This window comes from Mustela putorius, unplaced genomic scaffold, assembly GCF_011764305.1.
Source record: "Mustela putorius furo isolate JIRA1106 unplaced genomic scaffold, ASM1176430v1.1 tig00003863_pilon_pilon_pilon, whole genome shotgun sequence".
NCBI lineage: Eukaryota > Metazoa > Chordata > Mammalia > Carnivora > Mustelidae > Mustela > Mustela putorius.
The window spans coordinates 12,859,525-12,882,514 of NW_025422015.1; the positions used below are offsets into that span (position 1 = coordinate 12,859,525).

The 22,990-nt window shown below is 36.6% G+C and overlaps 1 protein-coding gene across 1 annotated transcript; it reads left to right on the forward strand.

The window, feature by feature from the left end:
- The first annotated feature begins 1,722 nt into the window (after positions 1-1,722).
- On the forward strand, positions 1,723-22,346 carry NMBR (neuromedin B receptor). The gene is made up of 3 exons (XM_004752731.3): positions 1,723-2,934; positions 18,652-19,000; positions 21,429-22,346. Exons 1-3 carry the CDS (start codon positions 2,477-2,479, stop codon positions 21,828-21,830), a joined length of 1,209 nt encoding a protein of 402 aa, XP_004752788.1. The 5' UTR covers positions 1,723-2,476; the 3' UTR covers positions 21,831-22,346.
- Positions 22,347-22,990: the final 644 nt, after the last annotated feature.

The window sequence follows — 22,990 nt, forward strand, 5'->3', positions numbered from 1 at the left end:
TTGTGATCTCTGTCTGTCAAATAAATTTAAAAAATAAATAAATAAATAAATAAAATGCTTAACATCATCAGACACAGTCAGAAAAGAGTACGTATATTCATACACCGATTTAGACTCCAATTTGTTCTCACATAACAACGGTTAGAATGGAATAGTTGCAGTTTAAAAGTGAGAGATTTCTTAATGTAGAAGATTGCTTTGGTAGTTAATTTATTTTGCATAATAAGACTGGATGATAAAAGATAAAGTTTAAATAACTTTGAAGATAAAATTCCTAGAGACATTCTCAACTTATATGTAATATTGATTGCCTTGATATATATGACATATAAGTGATTTATATACATATACATTTATATACATTATATGCATTCAAACTGATTTTATTTAGCCAACCTTAACCTAATAACAAATTAAGTAATGAAATCCAAGAAGAATATGATAAGGACTTGTAATCAAGTTAGAAAACATGAAATTGACTACAGTGCAAATGTTTATCTTGGCTAATGAAACTATGATAATTAAATGCTGTTACTGATCAGAAATATTTGAACAATTGCTTACATTTTAGAAATGGGTTAGCACATTTCGTCAGCTTATGGCTAGATCATTGTACATAGTTCTTGACTAATTTTCTTTTTATCACACAATTTTATTCTTTAGTAACCAAGAACCAGCCTAATGTCATTTCTAACAAAGAGTGTTATTTAGCTAACTTCAGAACTGTGCCACTTCTGAGAAATTTACATTAAACTCAGATGGTGTTAATTTGGAAAATCATTTTGGTTTTGGGAATACACTATTTAAAATAGTGTTATTGGGGGCCTGGGTGGCTCAGTAGGTTAAGCCTCTGCCTTTGGCTCAGGTCATGATCTCAGGGGTCCTGGCCACCACATCTGGGAGCCTGCTTCCTTCTCTCTCTCTGCTTGCTGCTCTGCCTACTTGTGAACTCTCTCTGTCAAATAAGTAAATAAAATCTTTAAAAAATAAAATAAAATATAATAGCATTATCAAGGTAAGGGGGATTAAAGAGTACACTTATCATCATGAGCACTGAGTTATGTATGGAACTGCTGAATCGCTCTCTTGTATAATTGAAACTGAAAAATAGTGCATTATATGTGTATTGAGTGTATATTTAGGGGTAGCATTGCTCAGTCATAGGCATTCATATGTTCAATCTTAGTAGATATTGTCCAGCAAGTTTCCAAAAGAAAAAAAAAGTTAGAATTCACTTTGGAAAATTGTTCATTTCAGCTAAAGTTGAACATATTCAATCATTGTGATCTAAAAAAAAAGAAAAAAAAAAAGAAAATCTACACCTGACATTCAAATGTGCATCAGAAGACAAAGAATATTAATGGAAACATTGGCTAAATTAGCTAAAACCATAAAGAATCTAAATGTCAACATTAGAAGGGGTACATACAGTGGCATGCTTATATTGGAATACTCCATGGCAATGAAAAATGCTACACACAAAATCACGAAGGGGTCTCACTGATATAATGTTGAGAGAAAGAAACTGGACACAAGATTAAATACTTTATGGTTCCGTTTATAACATGCTCAAAAGCAGCAAACTAATCTTAGATGCTAAAAGTTAGAATAAATAGCAGTCACTGCGAGGGATAATGGTTAGATTGTAGGTTCTGAGCAGGGTTAGATTAAGCTGTACATTTAGGAATCGTGTACTTATGCATACCATATTTCAATAAAATATGTTGAAAAACTAATACGCCAGCTGTTGGAAAGTTTCCTTATTTCGGGTGAAAAAAAATGGGTCAAGAAAGAAGAGTGGGGAAGGAATTCCATTCTTTGCTCCATCCTTTGTCACTCATTCTCTTTCCTAAATTGAGTGTTCCAATGCCAGGACCTTGCCAGCTCAGCTCCTGAATTCGCAGGTTGGCAACCATCTGGGGCTCCTCCCGCTTGGAGGCGGGTAAGGATGGAACTCTGTAGGGGCGCGAGTGAAAGAGAGGACTCAAATCCCTTCCAATTCCACACATTTCAGTAGGAAATGCAGAAACAAGAGCAAAGCTGTGGAAAGAGCAAAGTGCCCGCCGCGGGTCTGCTATTCCCACGGTCTCAGCTGCGGTTCGCTGGGCAGCGGCAGGAGGACTTCCTCCCCTCCCCGCGAACTGTCGGGCAGGTACTTTTATTAATTCCGGAGGGAGAAATCTTTGTTCACAGAAGGATTGTTCTCCGCTAGCTATAAAGGAAAATAAACCACTGAGGATTAGAACAAAGACGCAAATGCTTTGCCTTTTTCTGTTTTTAAATTTAGAGCCTGTACGCGCCGGTGTGCCGCTTCCAGAAGTGAAGCACCTGAGCGTGGACAGACTTCTCACCAAGGCCCGGTCCTCTTTGGGACGTGGCAGTGTGACTTGCTCTCCCCAGGCAGTAAACTTGACCCTGTGAGAGGGAAATTGATTAAGCCCAAGTGTGTGGTGCACTTGTCAGGGCACCAGGGCGCATGGAAACTCCAGTGGACTCTGCCGGAAAGGAGAACATGCCCCCCAAATCTCTTTGCAACCTCTCCGAGAGCGCAGAGGTGAATCCGGGCGACTTGGTCCCCGGAGTGTCGGAGAGAGACTTCCTGCCATCCTCCGACGGGACCCGCGCCAAGTTCGCGATCCGCTGCGTGATCCCTTGCCTCTACCTGCTCATCATCACGGTGGGCTTGCTGGGCAACATCCTGCTGGTGAAGATCTTTATCACCAACAGCGCCATGAGGAGCGTCCCCAACATCTTCATCTCTAATCTGGCCGCCGGGGACTTGCTGCTGCTGCTCACCTGCGTCCCAGTGGATGCCTCGCGTTACTTCTTTGACGAGTGGATGTTCGGGAATGTGGGCTGCAAACTGATCCCGGTGATTCAGCTCACCTCCGTGGGGGTTTCCGTGTTCACTCTCACTGCCCTCAGCGCCGACAGGTGAGGGCGCAGGTGGTGGTGGTGTGGCCTGGAAAAGAGGTGGAGAGGGGGAGGAGGGCCCCTTGGCGGGGAGGGGGGGTGTGAGGGGGGGGTTTGAATGGCTGGGGAGGGCAAGGAGAGAAGGAGATTGTACCTGGGAATTAGAATAAAAGGAGTTAAAACGGACTGAGCCTGAAGCTTGAAAAAATGTATATAACAAAATTATTACTTTTAAGATATTTAACATTGCATTAGTTTGAAAGTAGTTTTAAAAGTGCGTATCCTGGTCTTCCTCCTCCCCTGCACACACTTTGGAAATCTTTATTATCTATTTTGTAGAAAACCTTAGAATAATTGGGCAACAGTGAAACTACCATGTAGAAGCTTTTCTTGTGTGCCCAAATTAATAACCTGATAGGTAAGAATGTCTGACTTAATATTAGGGAAATGTTTGATTTTGAGGTTTTTCAAATATGGGGAAATATCGTTTACACTCATTAACTAAATTCTGTTATTTATTTGAAGTCAAACAACTACAATAGTAAGTGCTCTTTAGACAGATGACTACACATTTTTGTTTTAATATCTCAAGTCAACTGTTTTCCCCCCTCACTCCCAACAGGTAGGTACCAAATTTTAGTGTCTTAAAATGGTGCTGTAAAAATAGATTTTTGATATCAAAACTGCTTTTCACATATTTTAATTGTGGGGAAGTGACCATTATTCTACCTTGCAGATTAGCTAAGTTCAACTGTGTCATTCTCTAGGTGAAGATACTGAGGCCCAGGGAATGTAAATTTCACTGGCAGAACAGAGAGAAGAATCCAGGTCAGCTGACTCCTGGTTCAGTGCCCCTACCTCAGTCTCTCTATGATCATGCTTTCAGGCATTTAAGCAGAAAGGATGTCTGGATGAGGATGGTGATGGAATGTCCAATTAGGCAACTGTACGTGGAACCCTGGTCTAATTCCCTTGTGGATAGGATATGGACTTATGCTATTTAGACAAACAATTGGATGATTAAGTTGTTTACTTTCCTCTTCTTTAATTTACATCGTGTTATTAATGGAAAATGAGTCCATCTAAATTTCCTGGTATTTGCAATAATACCCCTCCATCACTCTGGCATTGAAGAGCTCTTCTTCACTGAGGGAAAGACAATGGTCACTAGGGAGTTGAGAGCTCCTATCTTTTTAAACCAAATATTTTTGACTTTTTGGGTTGTGTCATATTCTTTTAAAAATCACATTCCTATAAAAATAGGTGCCTTTGGGTAGATTATGCATCTCATCTTGCTAATAGGACACCATTTCTATTACCTTTTATGAAGTTTCCCTTGACTCCTATAATTAAAATGTGACTTTTTCATTTAGCTGCCCTTCCTTATCGGATCTATTTTAATTAGAAAGTTAAAAAAGTTACTTAATGATTAGAATAAAAGTTAATGAATAGCTATCATTACAATAGTTAAAATTACTATCATTGTGCTTTTATTTCCATAAGTAGCAAGATCCAAGGCTTGAGTACATTTCATGCCATTTTTCTCAACCTATTATCATGGAGACCCACAGGTAAATTGGCTCTGACTGAGCTGAGAGAACATGCTATTCCTCAAGTACTTACTGACTTTTTCAGTTTGTTATGTGTGGCAGTACTCTGCAAATGAAGCACAACAACTTATACTAAGGACAATAAAAAGTGGGTTACCTTTTCTACTTGGTCCAGGTTCTACTTTGCCTTTTAGTGCTTGTTTGGGAAATATAAACTAAGTAACTGAAATCACTAGTGATGAAATGACCCATACATTCCAATATTCAATTAAAGTGGTTTGGAAATGTTTTGCTGGATATTGTCTACATGTGTACTTTTCTTCCAGAACATAGTAATCACATGTTGATAAGTACTTCATCTCCTCATATTTTATTTAAACAAATGTTTTGATTTCCTGTACAATTTGATTGCAAATAGAATACTAATCTCCCTTAGCACTGTACTTTCTGTGTGTGAGTTTATTACCCTCACAACATTATGAATTAGGTATTAATATTATTACCATTTTAAACTAAAGAAAACTAAGTCTTGAAATTAAGCAACACTTTCGTGATCTGATAATGAGATGGATCTAGCATTTGAGCTCAGTTCAAAGCCCATACTCTTCACATTAAGCCATGTTATTGCTTTGCTTTTTTTTTTTTAAAGATTTTATTTACTTATTTGACAGAGATCACAAATAGGCAGAGAAACAGGCAGAGAGAGAGGAGGAAGCAGACTCCCTGCTTGAGCAGAGAACCCAATGCGGGGCTCCATCCCAGGACCCTGAGATCATGACCTGAGCTGAAAGGCAAAGGCTTTAACCCTCTGAGCCATCCAGGCGCACCTGTTATTGCTTTTCTAATCGTAAGAAATTATTAATGATCTTTCCTACTAATAGTAGGAAAAATTCAGTTTGAAACAAAGCACCCAAGAGTAAAAAAGGAAAAATGATTGCAAAAGCTGATTTATTAGATTCAACAAAGGCAACAGAACATCATAAATGTGATTGTAAAATAAATGTCTCAAAATTAAAGAGTAGTTGTAGCAACAGGAACACTAAACAAAGAAAAAATAGAAAACACATACACACAAAACTCAAAACCCTGTTAGTAGGGTTTTTTTTTTTTAAGATTTTATTTATTTATTTGACAGAGAGAGTGAGCACAGGCAGATAGAGTGACAGGCAGAGGCAGAGAGAGAAGCAGGCTCCCTGCTGAGCAAGGAGCCCGATGTGGGACTCGATGTGGGACTCCATCCCAGGAGGCTGGGATCATGACCTGAGCCGAAGGCAGCCGCCTAACCAACTGAGCCACCCAGGCATCCCCTGTTAGTAGGGTTTTTAAACAAGTTTTAAATTCAGTTGTTTGTTAAACCAAATATCTTGTTTTCATGAGATGGCTTGAATGTCTTGCTTAAGAAAAGAGAGAGAGTTTAGAAGTAGAGATCACAGTGATGTAGAAAAAGGAAGAGGAAGATAATTCTATTTCAGAAAGCATACTGGAATGTGATGTGGACTTCAGTGTTCTAGAGCAGAGACTGACATAAGAAATATAATTCTTATAAATCTACCTTGGGGCCTAAATCACCTTGATCACTAGGGCCAAAGGGTTGTGTGGGTGACACTTTTGGTACTCAAAATTATTATCCTTGGCTTTCCAAACTTTTATGAGAAGTTTCAACTGATTCATCCTTTAGAAACTTCCTTTCTGCTCACTGTAGATGTGCCTCAGAGCTGTATCACAGCCAGAGTGTGTCAAGGAGATAACAGTGTGATCCAGGAGGGTGAGAGTGGTGACTTTTGTTTGGTTTCTACTTTTATCTTGATGAATTTTTTTGTATTTTGGAAATGTACTTGTTTGCTTGCTCATATGGCTGACATTGTAGATCTCTCCTTCACTATCTAATACAGTAGCTTCATTTCCAAGCTTAGAATGTAATTTCTTTGATTCTTGAAGACCTTTTGGCCTCTAAAAGGCCCTAATTAAAGTGCAAATAGCTTTTAAGAATGAGTTCTTTTTCTTTTACAGGAAAAATTTCTCAGATTCCTTGTGCCAAATTGCAAACTTTATAATTTTATGTATTTACAAATGTAAAACTAGACAATTCTTATTCATTTTTTACGTGTTAACTAAAATGCATTTATAAATTAAATATTAAAAATCTATAAAATAATAAAGGTGAGATTAATATTAATTTAATGTATTGGATTATGTTGTTTTTCTAATATTAAATAGCCAATATTGGATTGAAAGCAAAAGTAATTTTGCACCAAATCTGACTAAAGTGTTAAAATATTCATGATTTCAAACTTCTGTTTGCTTGTTGAAATAATCAGATATAATTTCATAACTGAGCTGGTTCTGTTAGGTATGAACCTTGAATCATTAACATTATTTGGATATTTTACCAATGCAAACAGATATTCTCTTCAGTATAATTATTTGTTAAAATAGTGGAACAGATCAAATGTAGGCTCTGGATCTATACTCCCTAGGCTGTAAGAAACACTTTTAGTGGTCTCAATCCAGTGATGGGGCAGGGGAGGGGGCTGGAGGAGGGGGAGGAATGCCATAATCTGTTTGCTGGGACCAAAACTCAGATACTCATTAACCAGTTAGCCCGGCCTGCAGATGCTTTCTCCTTTGGTCTGGAGCCCTGGGTAGCATGTGATCCTTCGGTCTGGAGTCCTGGGTAGCATGTGAGAAGGCTTTCTTCTCTGCACTGACATTATATATTTCTTAGTGTATTTCTAAACTCTTCTGGAGAGTTCAGATTCCCTACTTGCCCTGATAACCCATTTTATCAGAGTGAGGGCTTTCTTATTGTCAAGTTGTTCCAAAAGAATTTAAGGGAGCTTAAAAATAAAGATACAAACAACATACAACAGAAATAAAAATGGGAGGAAACCCAGGTAGAGGAAAAATAAAAAGTTGAAGACTATATGGTGACTTATACTACCACAAAATGTGAGTCAAATGTTTGTCTGCAAGCTTTCTGGCTGCCAATGTAAAAAGGACATATTTTTTCCATTACAAGTGCTCAATGTTATTTTTATGTAGTCATAAAACAGGATAAATTATAACCTACATTTAATTTATTGGTTTTTAATTTGAATATGTACTTTTTTGTTAAACAATAGTTGTTATATTTGACTCCAATAAGTCAAATGCTTCTATCTTATATCCTTTTTCTCTTCTCTAAAGAAGAGAAAGACTCTAAATACCACATTGGAGGTACTGGATAATTTTTACATTATTCACACTATTGCCATAATTTATACATGACTTTATAGTTTTTGAAGATTATTTTGAAGCTATTTATCCACCTTGATCTGAAATGTTTGGGTCACGCTACAAATAAGAAGGAACGCACCAGGCATGTGAATGCTAGTCCTGCATTTGTTAGGTTCAAATGTTCTAGTTGGAGAAGATGATAAAATAGTGCAAAACACGTGCTCATAATGCAGTTATTTTCTTCATTTGCAAATTAAGAATAATGTCTTCAACTGTAGGACTGAGGGACTATAGCTAGGATCCTATTATTTCCCTACCTGCATTTTGAGTAGAGAAAGACCAAAAGAGGAAAAGGGACACTTGTATTGGTGAGGCAGCTGGGTGATGAGTTCTGTCTGTGGGGGTCTACTCATCCTGCTACTCCATGTTGCAACATCTCAGACAAGTCTTTCAGTTAATAATTTATACTGATTCTGTTTGGCCCACTTCTCAGTGGAAATAAAGAGGCTCTAAGATGTACCTGTCAGTCTTTTGCCTGTAATGTTACGTTTAAATAGGGGCCCATCTGCTCTGGCTGAGCCAAGAGGTCAGACAATGAGGTTCAACAACACTTTCCTTATTATTATTTGTCCCAGACTTGCAGTTCCTGTTTATGTATTCCAGGAATGAAAATAACAATATACTTTAGCTCTTCCAGTTGCTGATTCCTCAGGAGGGTTGATCAGACTCCAAGGTCTTTAAAGATTTTTTTTTTATTTTCTCATTTTCAAGTTCTTTTTTTTTTTTAAAAAATATTAAAATGAGTATAGTTGATATACAATGTTATATTAGTTTTAGGTGTATAACATAGTGAGTCAACTTCTCTATTATTCTATGCTCATCACAAGTGTAGCTACCATCAGTCACAATGTAACACTATTATGATAACATTGATTATGTTTCCTATGCCCTTCCTCTTATTCTTATGACATTCACCATGTAATGGAAGCTTGTATCTGCCACCCTCCTTCACCCATTTTCTCATCCCCTCACCTCCCTTCCCTTTGGCAACCATTAGCTCATTTTCTGTATTTGTAGATCTGCTTCTACTTTTTTATTGTTTTATTCATTTGTTTTGCTTTTTGGGATTCACACATGAAAGAAATCATATGGTATTTATCTTTCTCAATCTGACTTATTTCTCATAGCATAATATCTTCTATGTCCATCCATGTTGTCACAAATGGCATGATCTCATCCTTTATTGTGGTTGTATAATATTCCATTCAATAAGTTCTTACTTAAAGTTTTTTAGTTAATCCTGAATTGTTTATTTATTGCATTTCTAGAAAAGTTGATGTTGGTATGAGGTGTAGACAGATGATTCTCTTCTGGAAAGAGTTGATTCAATATTCAGTACAAGATATATGCTATATTTGTGTATTTACTTTCCATTATTATGTTCACTTTTGAATCAATATATAGATTTTAGATAACATTTATGTAGCCAGTAGATTATTTTTAGCTGTATGGAGAACTCTACCCATATCCCAAATATACTGACAACTGGTATTTGGAAAGTTCATTTATTTATTTTCTATACAAAATGATACATATCTTCATTACATTTCCTTTTTTTATTGTTGTTTTTGTTCCTGTATTATTATTTGTTTTTGTATGATCAATGTTATTTTCAGTTTTAATCCAGGCTCCAAAGTGATGAACCAGCTTAATACTGCTAGGTTCAAACTTAATGAGCTGTCTCTTAACTTATTGTTTTTTTTTTTTTTAAAGATTTTTATTTTTATTTTTATTTATTTGACAGAGAGAGATCACAGTAGATAGAGAGACAGGCAGAGAGAGAGAGAGGGAAGCAGACTCCCCGCTGAGCAGAGAGCCCGATGCGGGACTCGATCCCAGGACCCTGAGATCATGACCTGAGCCGAAGGCAGCGGCTTAATCCACTGAGCCACCCAGGCGCCCCTTAACTTATTGTTTTAATTACTGATACAGAATACTCATTGTTATTAGGTTCATGGTCTATCTTTGTGAATGCCACTATTTACTGAGGTTCTGGGCAGTATTTTCTATTTCCAGTTACTCATGGATCTTCAATGGGAACAAAAATAAATGCTAACCATTTATTTATCCCTAGCCTTTCCCTTGATTTATCTATTTGCCATTAGGTTTTGATTTTTGTCTTCTGCAGATTTTCATTAAGAATATTTTTTCAACTTTTAGTGTAGACCTTCTTTACTTTTATTGTTTGTGGAAATTTGGGGGGAATATTTCGAAAATGAAAATTTTTAATAATTGTGATTTACTTTAAATTAATTTTTGGAAGGCTGCATAGTATTCCATTGTGTATATATACCACATCTTCTTGATCCATTCATCTGTTGATGGACATCTAGGTTCTTTCCACAGTTTGGCTATTGTGGACATTGCTGCTATAAACATTCGGGTGCACGTGCCCCTTTGGATCACTACGTTTGTATCTTTAGGGTAAATACCCAATAGTGCAATTGCTGGGTCATAGGGCAGTTCTATTTTCAACATTTTGAGGAACCTCCATGCTTTTTTCCAGAGTGGCTGCACCAGCTTGCATTCCCACCAACAGTGTAGGAGGGTTCCCCTTTCTCCGCATCCTCGCCAGCATCTGTCATTTCCTGACTTGTTGATTTTAGCCATTCTGACTGGTATGAGGTGATATCTCATTGTGGTTTTGATTTGTATTTCCCTGATGCCGAGTGATATGGAGGACTTTTTCATGTGTCTGTTGGCCATCTGGATGTCTTCTTTGCAGAAATGTCTGTTCATGTCCTCTGCCCATTTCTTGATTGGATTATTTGTTCTTTGGGTGTTGAGTTTGCTAAGTTCTTTATAGATTCTGGACACTAGTCCTTTATCTGATATGTCGTTTGCAAATATCTTCTCCCATTCTGTCAGTTGTCTTTTGATTTTGTTAACTGTTTCCTTTGCTGTGCAAAAGCTTTTGATCTTGATGAAATCCCAATAGTTCATTTTTGCCCTTGCTTCCCTTGCCACAATGGAATACTATGCAGCCATCAAAAGAAATGAAATCTTGCCATTTGCGACAACATGGATGGAACTAGAGCGTATCATGCTTAGCGAAATAAGTCAAGCAGAGAAAGACAACTATCATATGATCTCCCTGATATGAGGAAGTGGTGATGCAACATGGGGGCTTAAGTGGGTAGGAGAAGAATCAATGAAGCAAGATGGGATTGGGAGGGAGACAAACCATAAGTGACTCTTAATCTCACAAAACAAACTGAGGGTTGCCTGGGGGGAGGGGGTTTGGGAGAAGGGGGTGGGATTATGGACATTGGGGAGGGTATGTGCTTTGGTGAGTGCTGTGAAGTGTGTGAACCTGGTGATTCATAGACCTGTACCCCTGGGGATAAAAATATATGTTTATAAAAAATAAAAAATTAAAAAAAAATTAATTTTTGGAAGAGAATCACATTTTAAGGGACAACCAAGCATTAAACATCTCACGAGAAACCAGTTTTAGATTATTAGACCATGGCCTAGAGATGACTGTAAGTATTTACATTGATTTGATGAAAATGCAGTTTTTAGAAATGACTCAAGAAATATGAAATGGGGGCGCCTGGGTGGCTCAGTGGGTTGAGCCTCTGCCTTCGGCCCAGGTCATGATCCCGGAGTCCTGGGATCGAGCCCCGCGTCGGGCTCTCTGCTCAGCGGGGAGCCTGCTTCCCCCTCCCTCTCTGCCTGCCTCTCTGCCTGCTTCTGATCTCTGTCTGTCAAATAAATAAATTTAAAAAAAAAAAAAAAAAAAAAAAAAAAAAAGAAATATGAAATGGGGGCACCTGTGTGGCTCAGATAATTGTCTGCCTTCAGCTCAGGTCATGATCCCAAGGTCCCGGGATCAAGCCCCATGTCATTTGGATCCCTGCTCAGTAGAGAGCCTCCTGCTCCCTCTTCCTCTGCCAGCTGCCCTGTCTGCCTGTGCTCTCTTTCTCTGTCAAATAAATAAATAAATAAATAAAATCTTTAAAAAGATATGAAATGTTACTTGCTAGTACTATTTAGGCTTAGTTTCTCCCATAAAAAATGATCATTAAATTGAGAAAACGTGCTTACAGACATGTCATCTTTCCACTTAAAAATACCACTGACTTTCAAAGAACAAGGCAGTCAAATGTCTAAAAATTAGTAGCATAGACAAAGCATTTAGTTTTTCAGTTGTATCTGCAATGTGCAATAAACTGAAAAAAATATATAGACTCTGAAGTCACAAGATAGTCTTGTGTGAATCCTGAGTCATCTGTCTACTGGCTATCATTTCAACCTCATTTGATCCCTTAATCTCAATGATCTTTTCTGTTAAATGGGTACTTAAATTAATTTTACTGCACAGGATTATTTTGTGAAATGACATAATTAATATGAAAGCATTTTTAAATAGTATGTAGCTGGATAACTACTTATACTATGTCAACTATGTGTCAGGATGACAAATAACTCATTCATTCAAACCAATGTGTATTCACATATGCAGTTAATTATTAGATAATAGGCACTGAAGTGGAGAACAAAATGGGCCTATTGAAAAATTAATGGAAATGAGCTCTCTACCTTCTATAGGCCTTCTCCAATTCCTTTAATCATAGACTGGCTAGCTCCAACCTGTTGCCTTCACTAACATGATTTGTCATTGTCATTCTTCTTCTGACACTTTCATATGTCATTTAAATTATACACTTTAAAAAAAAGATTTTATTTATTTATTTGACCCATAGAAAGAGGTCACAAGTAGGCAGAAAGTCAGGCAGAGGGAGAGGGGGAAGCAGGCTCCCCGCTGAGCAGAGAGCCCGATATGGGTCTCGATTCTAGGACTCTGAGATCATGACCTGAGCCGAAGGCGGAGGCTTAACCCACTGAGCCTCACAGGTGCCCCTTAAATCATACACTTTAATGGGTTAAAAACAAAATAATTGGTTGGGGGAAGCATAAAGAACAATGGAATTGCTGAGCCTCTGTAATTGAATCTGGTATCTCCCTTCCTTTCCAAAGTCACAGCCCACTTCCATTACATTATTTTTAAAAAGATTATTGTTTTAGATATTCTGTTCTATGATCTTGAATAGATAATTTTAAACAATAAATTTATTAATTTTATTCACAATAAGCTTTACTGCTACAAGCTATAAATATGTTTAAAACGTGTGGACTGGGTGGGTTTCATATGCAATGAATGAATCACTGAACATTATATCAAAAACTAATGATATACTATATGTTGGCTAATGGAATTTAAATTAAAAAAATAATGAAACATGATGTGAGGCATTTGAATGGTTTGGTTGGGTAAGTGGTTGACTCTTGATTTTGGCTGAGGTCATGATCTCAGGGTCCTTGGGTGGAGCCCTGTGGTTAGGCTCCATGCTCAGCAGGGAGTCTGCTTGAGTATTCCCTCTTCCTCTCCCTCTGCCCTTCCCCTGCTTACATGTGCATGCTCTCTCTTTCTCTCTCAAACAAACAAATAGATCTTAAAAAAAAAAAAAAGAATGAAAGAAAGAAAGAAGGCAAGCATGATGTGACATATTGTAAAGGGCATGCCTCTAATTCTTAACACTGAACTTTCACTGGATTCCCAATACTCTCCACTGATGAATGCGTGTCTTTTGCATCAGGCAAGTTCATGGAGATCATGTGGAAAATGCTCATGGCCACAGTCAATCTTTTTATTTTTTTTTAATTAAAGATTTTATTTATTTAGTTGACAGAGAGAGATCACAAGTAGGCAGAGAGGCAGGCAGAGAGAGTGAGAGGGAAGCAGGCTCCCTGCTGAGCAGAGAGCCCGATGCGGGACTCAATCCCAGGACCCTGAGATCATGACCTGAGCCGAAGGCAGCGGCTTAACCCACTGAGCCACCCAGGTACCCTCACAGTCAATCTTCTTAAAAGGTGGTTTCTTAAAACTGATTTATATTTAGAATCATTTGAAAATCTTAGTAAAATGCAGAAACTCACATTTTTACATCCTAGAGACTCTGTGCCAGTAAGTCTGGGGAGAAACCCAATACTGTTTTCAGCTCTAGGTGATTCTGAATAAATTGATCTAGCTTGGGCATCACTGGACTAGACTACATATCCATCTCTAACATCTATTCTCCCCTTAATGTGATAACCAAAGACCACCCCACTCTACCAAAACTACTTTAAAAAAGTGATCTCCTTGCTGCTCAGACCACATTTCCTTATTAGTTCAACAAATGTTCACTGAGAAATTACTATGGGTCAGGCACTGTGTTTTGCACTTTAGATACAACAGTAAGCAAAAGGAGGTTTCTGTTTTTATTTTTAGAGGTATTTGACACAAAGGGTCTTTATTTTTTGAAATTTTCTTTCTCTTGCTTCCACAGTATCTTTCTTTCCATTGTCAGATTGTTCACATTTAAACTCTTTTCTGGCCTCTAATGAAAGAAGGATAAGGAAAAAAAAAAAGAAACTATGGATAATGCAACTAGTAGGTTTACAGAAATGTGTAGATGGAGACATTGAGATATTGAGATGACTATTTTTTGTTACATATGTTGTAATATGATTATATTCCATTACCCTTTACATTAAATTTAGACTATACACAGATATGATAAGTGTAAGATTCAAAACAAAAATTAATGAAGAAACCTATCTGTTTATTAATATTTAATACATGAGGGGCACCGGGGTAGCTCAGATGGTTAAACATCCGTCTTTGGCTCAGGTCATGGGATAGAGTTCCACATCGGGCACCCAGCTCAGCGCAGAGTCTGCTTCTTCTTCTTCCTCTGCCTCTTCTTCTTTGCTCTCTATCTCTCTCTGTCTCTGTCTCTCTCTCTCAAATGAATAAATAAAATGTTAAAAAAATATTTAATACATGAATGGTAATTATGTTTTCTTTAATCCCTTTTGATTGATATTTTCTAGTTTTCCATTAAAGATACCTTTCTGAGACTATCTGAAAGCAAAAAAATTGTTTTTCACACATGTGTTATGCTACTAAATTTAATGATATAGTTTGCATACTGAGGGACTGTTTCATTCCTACATTTTTATAAATATTTAAAGGAAGGATGATTAAACATGTCCTTACTAATTTGTGCTGTATTGCTTGACTTTTTATCCTTTCAAAGATGTATGTACATAAAACATTGATGTAAAACTTACTCTCTGACAATTATGTGATATTTAAATACTAATAATAACACTTCAGTAATCTGTTGTAAACTGTGATTTCTGGCTTTAGAGAACTGACAGTACTCCCCCTTTCCATTACACATATGTCATTTAGGGAAAGATCCAAAGTCTATTTCCCTTCCTTGCAGGACATGACCAGTAATCGACCCTGTTGGAAAGGCCTTTTCTACCCATGTCTTATATTCCCACAAGGTTTCTTACTTCTAAATCAAGAATTCTAGATCTGTTGCTGGTTCTACTATGGCAATCTTGTCAGAATGAAAGAGTTATAACTTTCATTCCTCTTCACAGTTTCCCTAACATGCTTTATGTTTATGTGGTTAGATGTGCGGTGGGAATAAAGGTAGGGGAGTGATGTTTGTTTTCCTCCCACTCCTCATTTTTTTTTTAATTTTACTTATTTACTTCAGAGAGAGAGAGAGAGATAGGGGCAGAGGCAGAGGGAAAGCGAGAAGCAGACTCCCCACTGAGCAGGGAGCCTGATGCTGGGCTCTATCGTAGGACCCTGACATCATGACCTGAGTCAAAGGCAGATGCTTAACCGACTGAGCCACCCAAGCACTCCTGACTTTCCTCTTTTTTAAATCTACAAAGGAAAGTTCGAAATATTCTTTGAGTTTTCTGATAATCTAACAAGGAAAGCTAGTTAATTGATCAATTTTTAGTAATCATCACCACTCCCCAAAACTTCTCTGGTCTTTTCTCATCTCCTCCATGTATAAAAGAATTTACCGTCAGCTTTTTGTACTTTGATCTTAAATATTAATTGGAAGGTAGTAGATATCTAACTTTTTAGGAGAAATTCTAGCATAAAGAAACCAAACAAATAAAAGTCTTTGAATGTATTAGTTAGTTTGTTTGTTTGTTTTGGTTTACTATCTATTTTAATTATATTTCCATGAATTTCAAGAACAGCTTGCAGTTAATATAAAAAAAGCAGTGCCTGGGTGGCTCAGTGGTTTGGGCCTCTGCCTTTGGCTCAGGATCCTGGGATGGAGCCCTGGGTAGGGCTCTCTGCTCAGCAGGGAGTGAGCCTGCTCCTCCCCACCCCCACCTGCCTCTCTGACTGCTTGTGATCTCTGCCTGTCAATAATAATAAATAAATAAACAAAATCTTAAATAAAAATTAAAAAAAAAAAAAAGCAAAGAGGGACAACTGAGCATACAAAAAGAAAAAAATGGATTCACAATGAAAATACAGTTACTGGACTCTGTGAAGGGAACAGTACTCCCCTTTCCATTATATGTATATCATTTAGGGAAAGATCCAGAGTGTATTTCCCTTCCTTGCACGATACATGACCAGTAATTGACCCTGTTGGAAAGGCCTTCTGTACCTAGGTCTTATACTCCCACTAGGTTTCTTACTTCTAAATAGTTTTGGATTTTACTATGACAAAAAAAATTTTTTTTGCTTGAAACTTTGGAGAAGTTGTGTTGTTATTATTAGCTATTATTGAAATTATATGAGAAAGAGACATGAAAAATTTTTTTTTCTGAAATAGTTCCATAGACATATAATAAGAATTTATATTCATAAGAATAGTATACTGTGCAAAAGAGTGATTTGAAAACTAGGAATAACTTCTAGAAATTAAAAATATGATAGCAGAAATTTAAGAAGTCAGAAGAAAGAATGAAAGCTAAAGCTAATAAAGTATCTTAGAAAGTAAAACCAAAAAGAAGGTGGAGATGAGCTGATTAAAATAAAAGACTAAGAGAGATTCAAGCACTGGGACTCCAATTATCCAATAAGGTAGTGGAAGAACTTTTTTTTTAAAAAAGTAAATTCAGGAACATGGAAAATTATACGAATATAACTGATCAAGTAGCAACTATAGGTAAGTCAGAGACATGTTTAAGAAAGAAAACATAATATATTACTTAATCTTGCAGTGTGAGATACTTCTCTAGTAATAATAAGAGTATAGTGACTACTTTATAAACATTTAATATAGCATACTAAATCAGGCAGTTGACAATGTGAGGAATAAAGGTGAAATAAGAGAGAAAAATCTTCAAATTCCATAACAGGATGTTGAAAGCAAATGTCTATAATATTTATTTCAAGAGACAGTGTCAGAAGGACATTTCTTAGACATATGAAGGTAATGATGTGAAATTGGTTCAACCCAGGAGCAGGACCTGAAATGAAATCAGGAGCTACTATTTTTCTTTATAGGCTTGTAGTGCTTTCTGATTAAAAACAAAAACAAAAACAGAACAAAACAAAAACCTCTTTGAATAGATTAATCTAAAAAAAAAAAACAAAAAACCAGAAAAAACCCCCAGCTCATTCTAGTTACTGATTGTAATTCTTCTTTTAGTTGCTTAAGAACATCCAGTTAAGCCGAATGGGGAGGGAACACATGCCTACTGTCTTCTGCCATGTGCAAAGTCTGGGTAAAATAAATGCATTACGTATGCTACTTTATTTAATTTGCTGTCAAGGCCCTTTGCTGTTGTTCTACTTTAAAATTTATATGTTTCTTGTTATACATGGGAAGACTCTAGATAAAAATATGGATCTTCTCATATTGAGGGCCTGGGAATAACATTTGATACAAATTAGGAAGGAGAAAGAGAGGCTCCCTTCAGGCTGGGAGCTGTTCCTCTTCTGCAGGCAATGGGAAACAGCTTCAGAGGACCTCAGAAGATCTTACCTGCTTATCATGGTTCTTGAAATATTCTGAATTTTTTAGAACACCAGACTAAATCAAATATAAATAAGGAGAACGTACAGAGTCATGGAATGGTTAATATCTGCTAATTGGCAGTCACGGTAATAGACGCTCTCTCCTTTTTTTATAAAAAAAAAAACATTGAGAGAAATGTTTTTATCTCCACCTTATAGATAAAGAAGATCTTAAGTGATTTTCCAAAGGATATCAGAGATAAGACAATGGCTCAGATTTGTTTGACTAAAATCACTTTTTACCATATCATGTTACCTTCTAGGTTTACTGGAGCTGAAATATTTTCAGAAAAAAATATAATTTGATGTCCACACATGATTTTGGTTTGTTTGTATTATTATTACCCTAAAGTGTGTGACTGAGTTCGCTGTTTGGATTGTTTAAGCCCTGTGTCCTGGAGTGTGGTTCCTTTTACCATTATGATGCTTTTAAATAGGAAGAGAGGATTTCATGAGGTCTCCACATAAAATAAATTTGAGCTGCAAAGAGACAGACGGTTATTTCAGCTTCAGTTCTTACAGTTCTTATGATTGAATTATGGCAGAAATCCCTGTTTAGATTAGTCTGTAAGATTTACTGATGTCCTCAGGAAAAATTGGGAGACTCAGGCTCAAAAGCTGAAGGAGAGTATCGAGATAGAACTTAGTAACATTATTTTGTAGTCATTTTGTAATTTAGGTTTGTTGTATATTATAGCCATTTTGGTAATGATAACTTTTTTTAATGTAATAATTTAAATACAAATATTCAATAAATTATTGATTTAGAATAAGACTTGTGAAAGAGGTAAGCAAATTAATGCAATTTGGGGAATGATTGTTTAAAATCTTTCCCTTTCTCTTTTTGTCTTCTGTGCTAATAAGCAGTGGAATGATTTGCAGACAGACAAACAGCGGAGATACGAAGTCTTCCATATACTACAAAACAGCTAGCGAGTAATGGAATATTAGCAAGTAGCATCTCCTCCCTCCTCTCCCCACCTACCTCCTTTCCTTCCTCTCTCTTTCTCCTTCTCTTTACATTTTTCTTCTAAGAGAGTGATGTGAGGCGTGTTTTCTTTCCAGGTACAGAGCCATTGTCAACCCCATGGACATCCAGACGTCCGGGGCGGTGCTGTGGACCTGCGTGAAGGCAGCGGGGATCTGGGTGATCTCCCTGCTGCTGGCGCTTCCAGAAGCCGTGTTTTCAGAAGTGACGCGCATTGATAGCTTGGAAAATGGCAACTTCACCGCGTGTATACCTTACCCTCAGACGGATGAATTACACCCAAAGATTCATTCAGTGCTCATCTTCTTGGTCTATTTTCTCATTCCACTGGCTATTATTAGCGTTTATTATTATCATATTGCAAAGACCTTAATTAAAAGTGCACATAATCTTCCTGGAGAATACAATGAACATACTAAAAAACAGGTAAGCTTGGTAGGGGTGTGTGTGTGTGTTCCCGGTGTGTGTGTTCCGGGTGTGTGGGTCAGATGCCTTAGCTGCTATTTTCTGTTCTGTTTCATGGGTTCTCAGTACTGTGAAAGATTAGAAAAGGGTCACAGTGCACTGCATTTGCATTAGCCTGGACTAGAAGGGATGGTGTGCCCGGAGGAGGAGGGGAGGCACCTCAGATATGTGGCCATGTTACAGCTCTGTAGAGGTCCAGTGAAGTCCAGCTTATCTGCCATCTGGGCCTGGAGCTGTTAAAACTTAATGTCTTTGAAGGCTTTTCCTTACCTGTAAATGTTAATGCATAAAAACAACATAAACCAGAAAATTAAAATTTCAAGTATAAATTTATTTAATTATTGTCTCTCCTCGCATTAGCCCATTAAGGATGACAGAAAATCTGGGAGAAGGATTCATCAGGAAAAGACTGTAGGACACGGTCTGGGAACTGGGGTTGCTGTTGGGGTAGGATGCCAGAATAGGGCTGTGGGAACAGAAGGCAGAGAACAAGGGTGAGAGTGATCCAGAGGTGGCTGGCGCTGAAGTCATATTTTCTTTAACTCAACTTTATAGCTTGTCCTATAAAAATCATATGCTAATTTAAAAATTACAGATGTACCTTACGCAGTCTTTCTTCCTTAAGGAATATACAGAGAAGCTAACTTAAGGTAAAACAAATTGTGTTAATCCACAGATAGCTGGAAATACGGTCTAGTGGGACAGAGTTTCAAATGATGCTTTTATGGACTCTCAGAGAGGAAATTCTTCCAAAGGATTTTGTAGGTACAGGGAGGTTTAGTTAGGTCTTCACCAATTTTAAGGCATGTTGAATGGCAGATCATTAAAATTTGCTAGGTTGTAAATGGAGCCATGGACTGGGGTGGTGCACGCTTCAACAACAGCAGAATCTTGAGAGAGTTCTTGCATGGAAGGTGACCTCTATTTATTGATGACCATCAACATCAGAGATCCAACTTCTTTAAAAGCCAAAAAATCAACCATCACTAAAGTAATTATAGATAAGTTAATAGGTTTATTATCTAAATATCTAGCATCATTGAAACAAAAAAAATTTCAGGTCATGGGCTCAATGCACTTTTTCCTTTGCCCTCTGATCCAATTTGTTTATCAATTGGAGTATTTGAGTTTTTGCTTTGGTTTCTAAAATTGAGTTCCTCTTACCCTCCCACCTCCACTTTTGTTTTTTTAAATGTCCTTAGTTCTGCCTTATTTTTGTGAAATTCTCTATTAGGACTTATAAACTCTGGCTGGGTAGCTAGGCTTGTTATCAGCTATGAAGTAATCTCAATGCCAATAGCCTACCTGTGCATTTGAGTCTCTAAGTACATGCTGTCCTAAGATTGTTCCACCCATATTCCACCTGCTAGGGTGGACACTGCTTCATAACCTAAATTTCACAGTTGAGTTTCTTAATATTCCCAGGTTGCTTAACTCATACCACTAGGATACATCTGGGGTTCCACATTTCTTTCCTCCTCTTTACTGCATCTTTATTTGCTTTCCCGGTTCACCACTCACTACGGTTTTCTTTGGCATATTCTAATTCACTATCAATAGTTTTAGCTCAGGAAATATCATTTTGCCTACTATCAATACCCTTTGATAAATTAAGTTTTCACATTCATGTTGCCTCATTTAAATATTTAAGGAAGCAAGACAAATATGAGCTAAACCTTGAACTCTAGATGTTAGAAAATGATTTTTAGATTAAAAAGATTTATTTCCAATACTTGAATTTTGTCTGTCACATTCCTGAAGTCTTTCTTATAAAACAGTAAATGCAGTATCTGAAGTTTAAGAAAAGAAAGAAAATATCTTTTTATTTTTAAAGGTAATCTAACATAGTAATACTTATAGGATTGATCGTTATGTCAGAAGGTTTTGATTTATGTAAGTGAGAAGTTTAAATCTCAAGGTTAGTTTTTTTTTTTTTTTTGTGGAATAGGGATTTAAAAAGTCATGCTGTATTTCAATTACCCTGATTAAAACAAATCTAATTTTAAGTATATTTTTTTGTTCATTAATTTAATGGATTTAACACAAACATGATTTATATTAAAGTGAACACAGAAGACTAAGCAAGAGGAAAATAGTTAAGAATTAGAATTTTTATGCGTCACATTTTAACATGAGGACATAGCTATTTATTAATAGTTTATCATCTAGTCTTGTAGAGGCTGTCAAATATTTTTAGATGAAAGGGTATAGTGACCAAAATAGGCTTTGTCAAACTGTTGAAATCATCACTTTATTGAGGAAAATAATTTTTGTGTTTTTAGATGCATTTGCATGCCATGGTAAATTTTACTTTTTGCACCATGATATTTTGTGTGTGGGTGGTTCCATTTTCATTTTAACCAGTGGAACTGTTTCCTTGTATTTGCAGATGGAGACACGGAAGCGCCTGGCTAAAATTGTGCTAGTCTTCGTGGGCTGCTTTGTCTTCTGTTGGTTTCCAAATCACATTCTCTACATGTATAGGTCTTTCAATTATAATGAGATTGACCCATCTCTAGGCCACATGATTGTCACCTTAGTTGCCCGTGTTCTGAGCTTTTGCAATTCTTGTGTCAATCCATTTGCTCTTTATCTACTCAGTGAAAGCTTCAGGAGGCATTTCAACAGCCAGCTCTGCTGTGGGAGGAAGTCCTATCAAGAGGGATCAACCAGCTACCTTCCCAGCTCTTCTGCAGTGCGTATGACATCTCTGAAAAGCAATGCTAAAAACATGATGACCAATTCAGTTTTACTAAATGGACACAGCATGAAGCAGGAAATGGCACTGTGATTTGAGCTATTCAATTCACTATGTGAACTGAACTTACTCACCTTTCTATCTCCACTGAGCAGAGCAGAAAGAAACAACTTCCTCATTCTTACTATTGCTCAGCTAATTCATGAGGTGATTTCATGATTGACTCAGAAAAGGCAAGACAAACACAGCTAGCATTCTTTTCTGAACAGGACTTTAAATTACATTGAAAAATATATACATCTCACATTAAAAGTCATCAAGATGCAGTTCTACATGTGTATAAATTAGTATTGCTTCAGAATTTAAGCTGTTGTTAGAGCCAACTCTAATGTATTTATCTTAAATTTGTTTTATCTTGAAGCATGAAATGAATTCCTATATTGACTTGATGATTCAGTGAGGGTAATAGTCAAACTCCTATTATTTGAAATACAATATTATATTATAAACAAATTTCTTGGTGAATTTTATTCATAAGCAGTGCATGTATTTATCTCCTTTGTTTAAATAAAATAGAAAATTCAAAAGGTAGAGCTTAATCACAAGTCCATTATACTTATTTATTATGATTCTTTGTGTGATTAATCATAATTTATAGAGATAGCTTATGTCTGTAACTTTTAGGTGCGTGATTAAAGATATGAGGACATTTGATTATGAATAGTAAAATAGATATCATATGCATATGGTTGATTTTACATTATGAGTGTGAAATAGTTATCATTTGTTCTAAAACTGTATCTTAGAAAATGGCATGGTCATTTTTGTATACATTGCTAAGTCCCTCAATATGTAGAAGTTTCTATATGAATACAATAAGATTAGTGCAATTCTGGGGAGTTCAATTTGACAAGTGTATGAAATCTCATTTAAGCACATTTACTCTGCATAGTACCAGTTTTTTCTGAATAAATATTTTAGATATTTCACCAAAATGCAAACATGGTCTTGATTAAATTCTAAAAGCTACCCCTTCTTAGATTTGTATCTATAAGTCTAACATTTGAATTAATGTATTTTGTACCATTTCTCTTTTTGAATTTGGTAAATAGAAAACTCTGTTAATATATTAAGCTCTTTCCTAAACACCCCTAAGCCATACTATTTAAGATATGAAATATTCAATCATATGCAGCAATGGGAAAAATAAACACCAGCAAATTGTCTATGGTGGTCGATAATAATAATGGTAA

Excerpts from the sequence above, each read along its gene's own strand:
- NMBR (XM_004752731.3), top strand. The coding sequence starts at position 2,477 with ATGGAAACTCCAGTGGACTCTGCCGGAAAGGAGAACATGCCCCCCAAA. Across the intron at positions 2,935-18,651 it reads ACTGCCCTCAGCGCCGACAG|GTACAGAGCCATTGTCAACC; the intron begins GTGAGGGCGCAG and ends TTTTCTTTCCAG. Across the intron at positions 19,001-21,428 it reads ATGAACATACTAAAAAACAG|ATGGAGACACGGAAGCGCCT; the intron begins GTAAGCTTGGTA and ends TTGTATTTGCAG.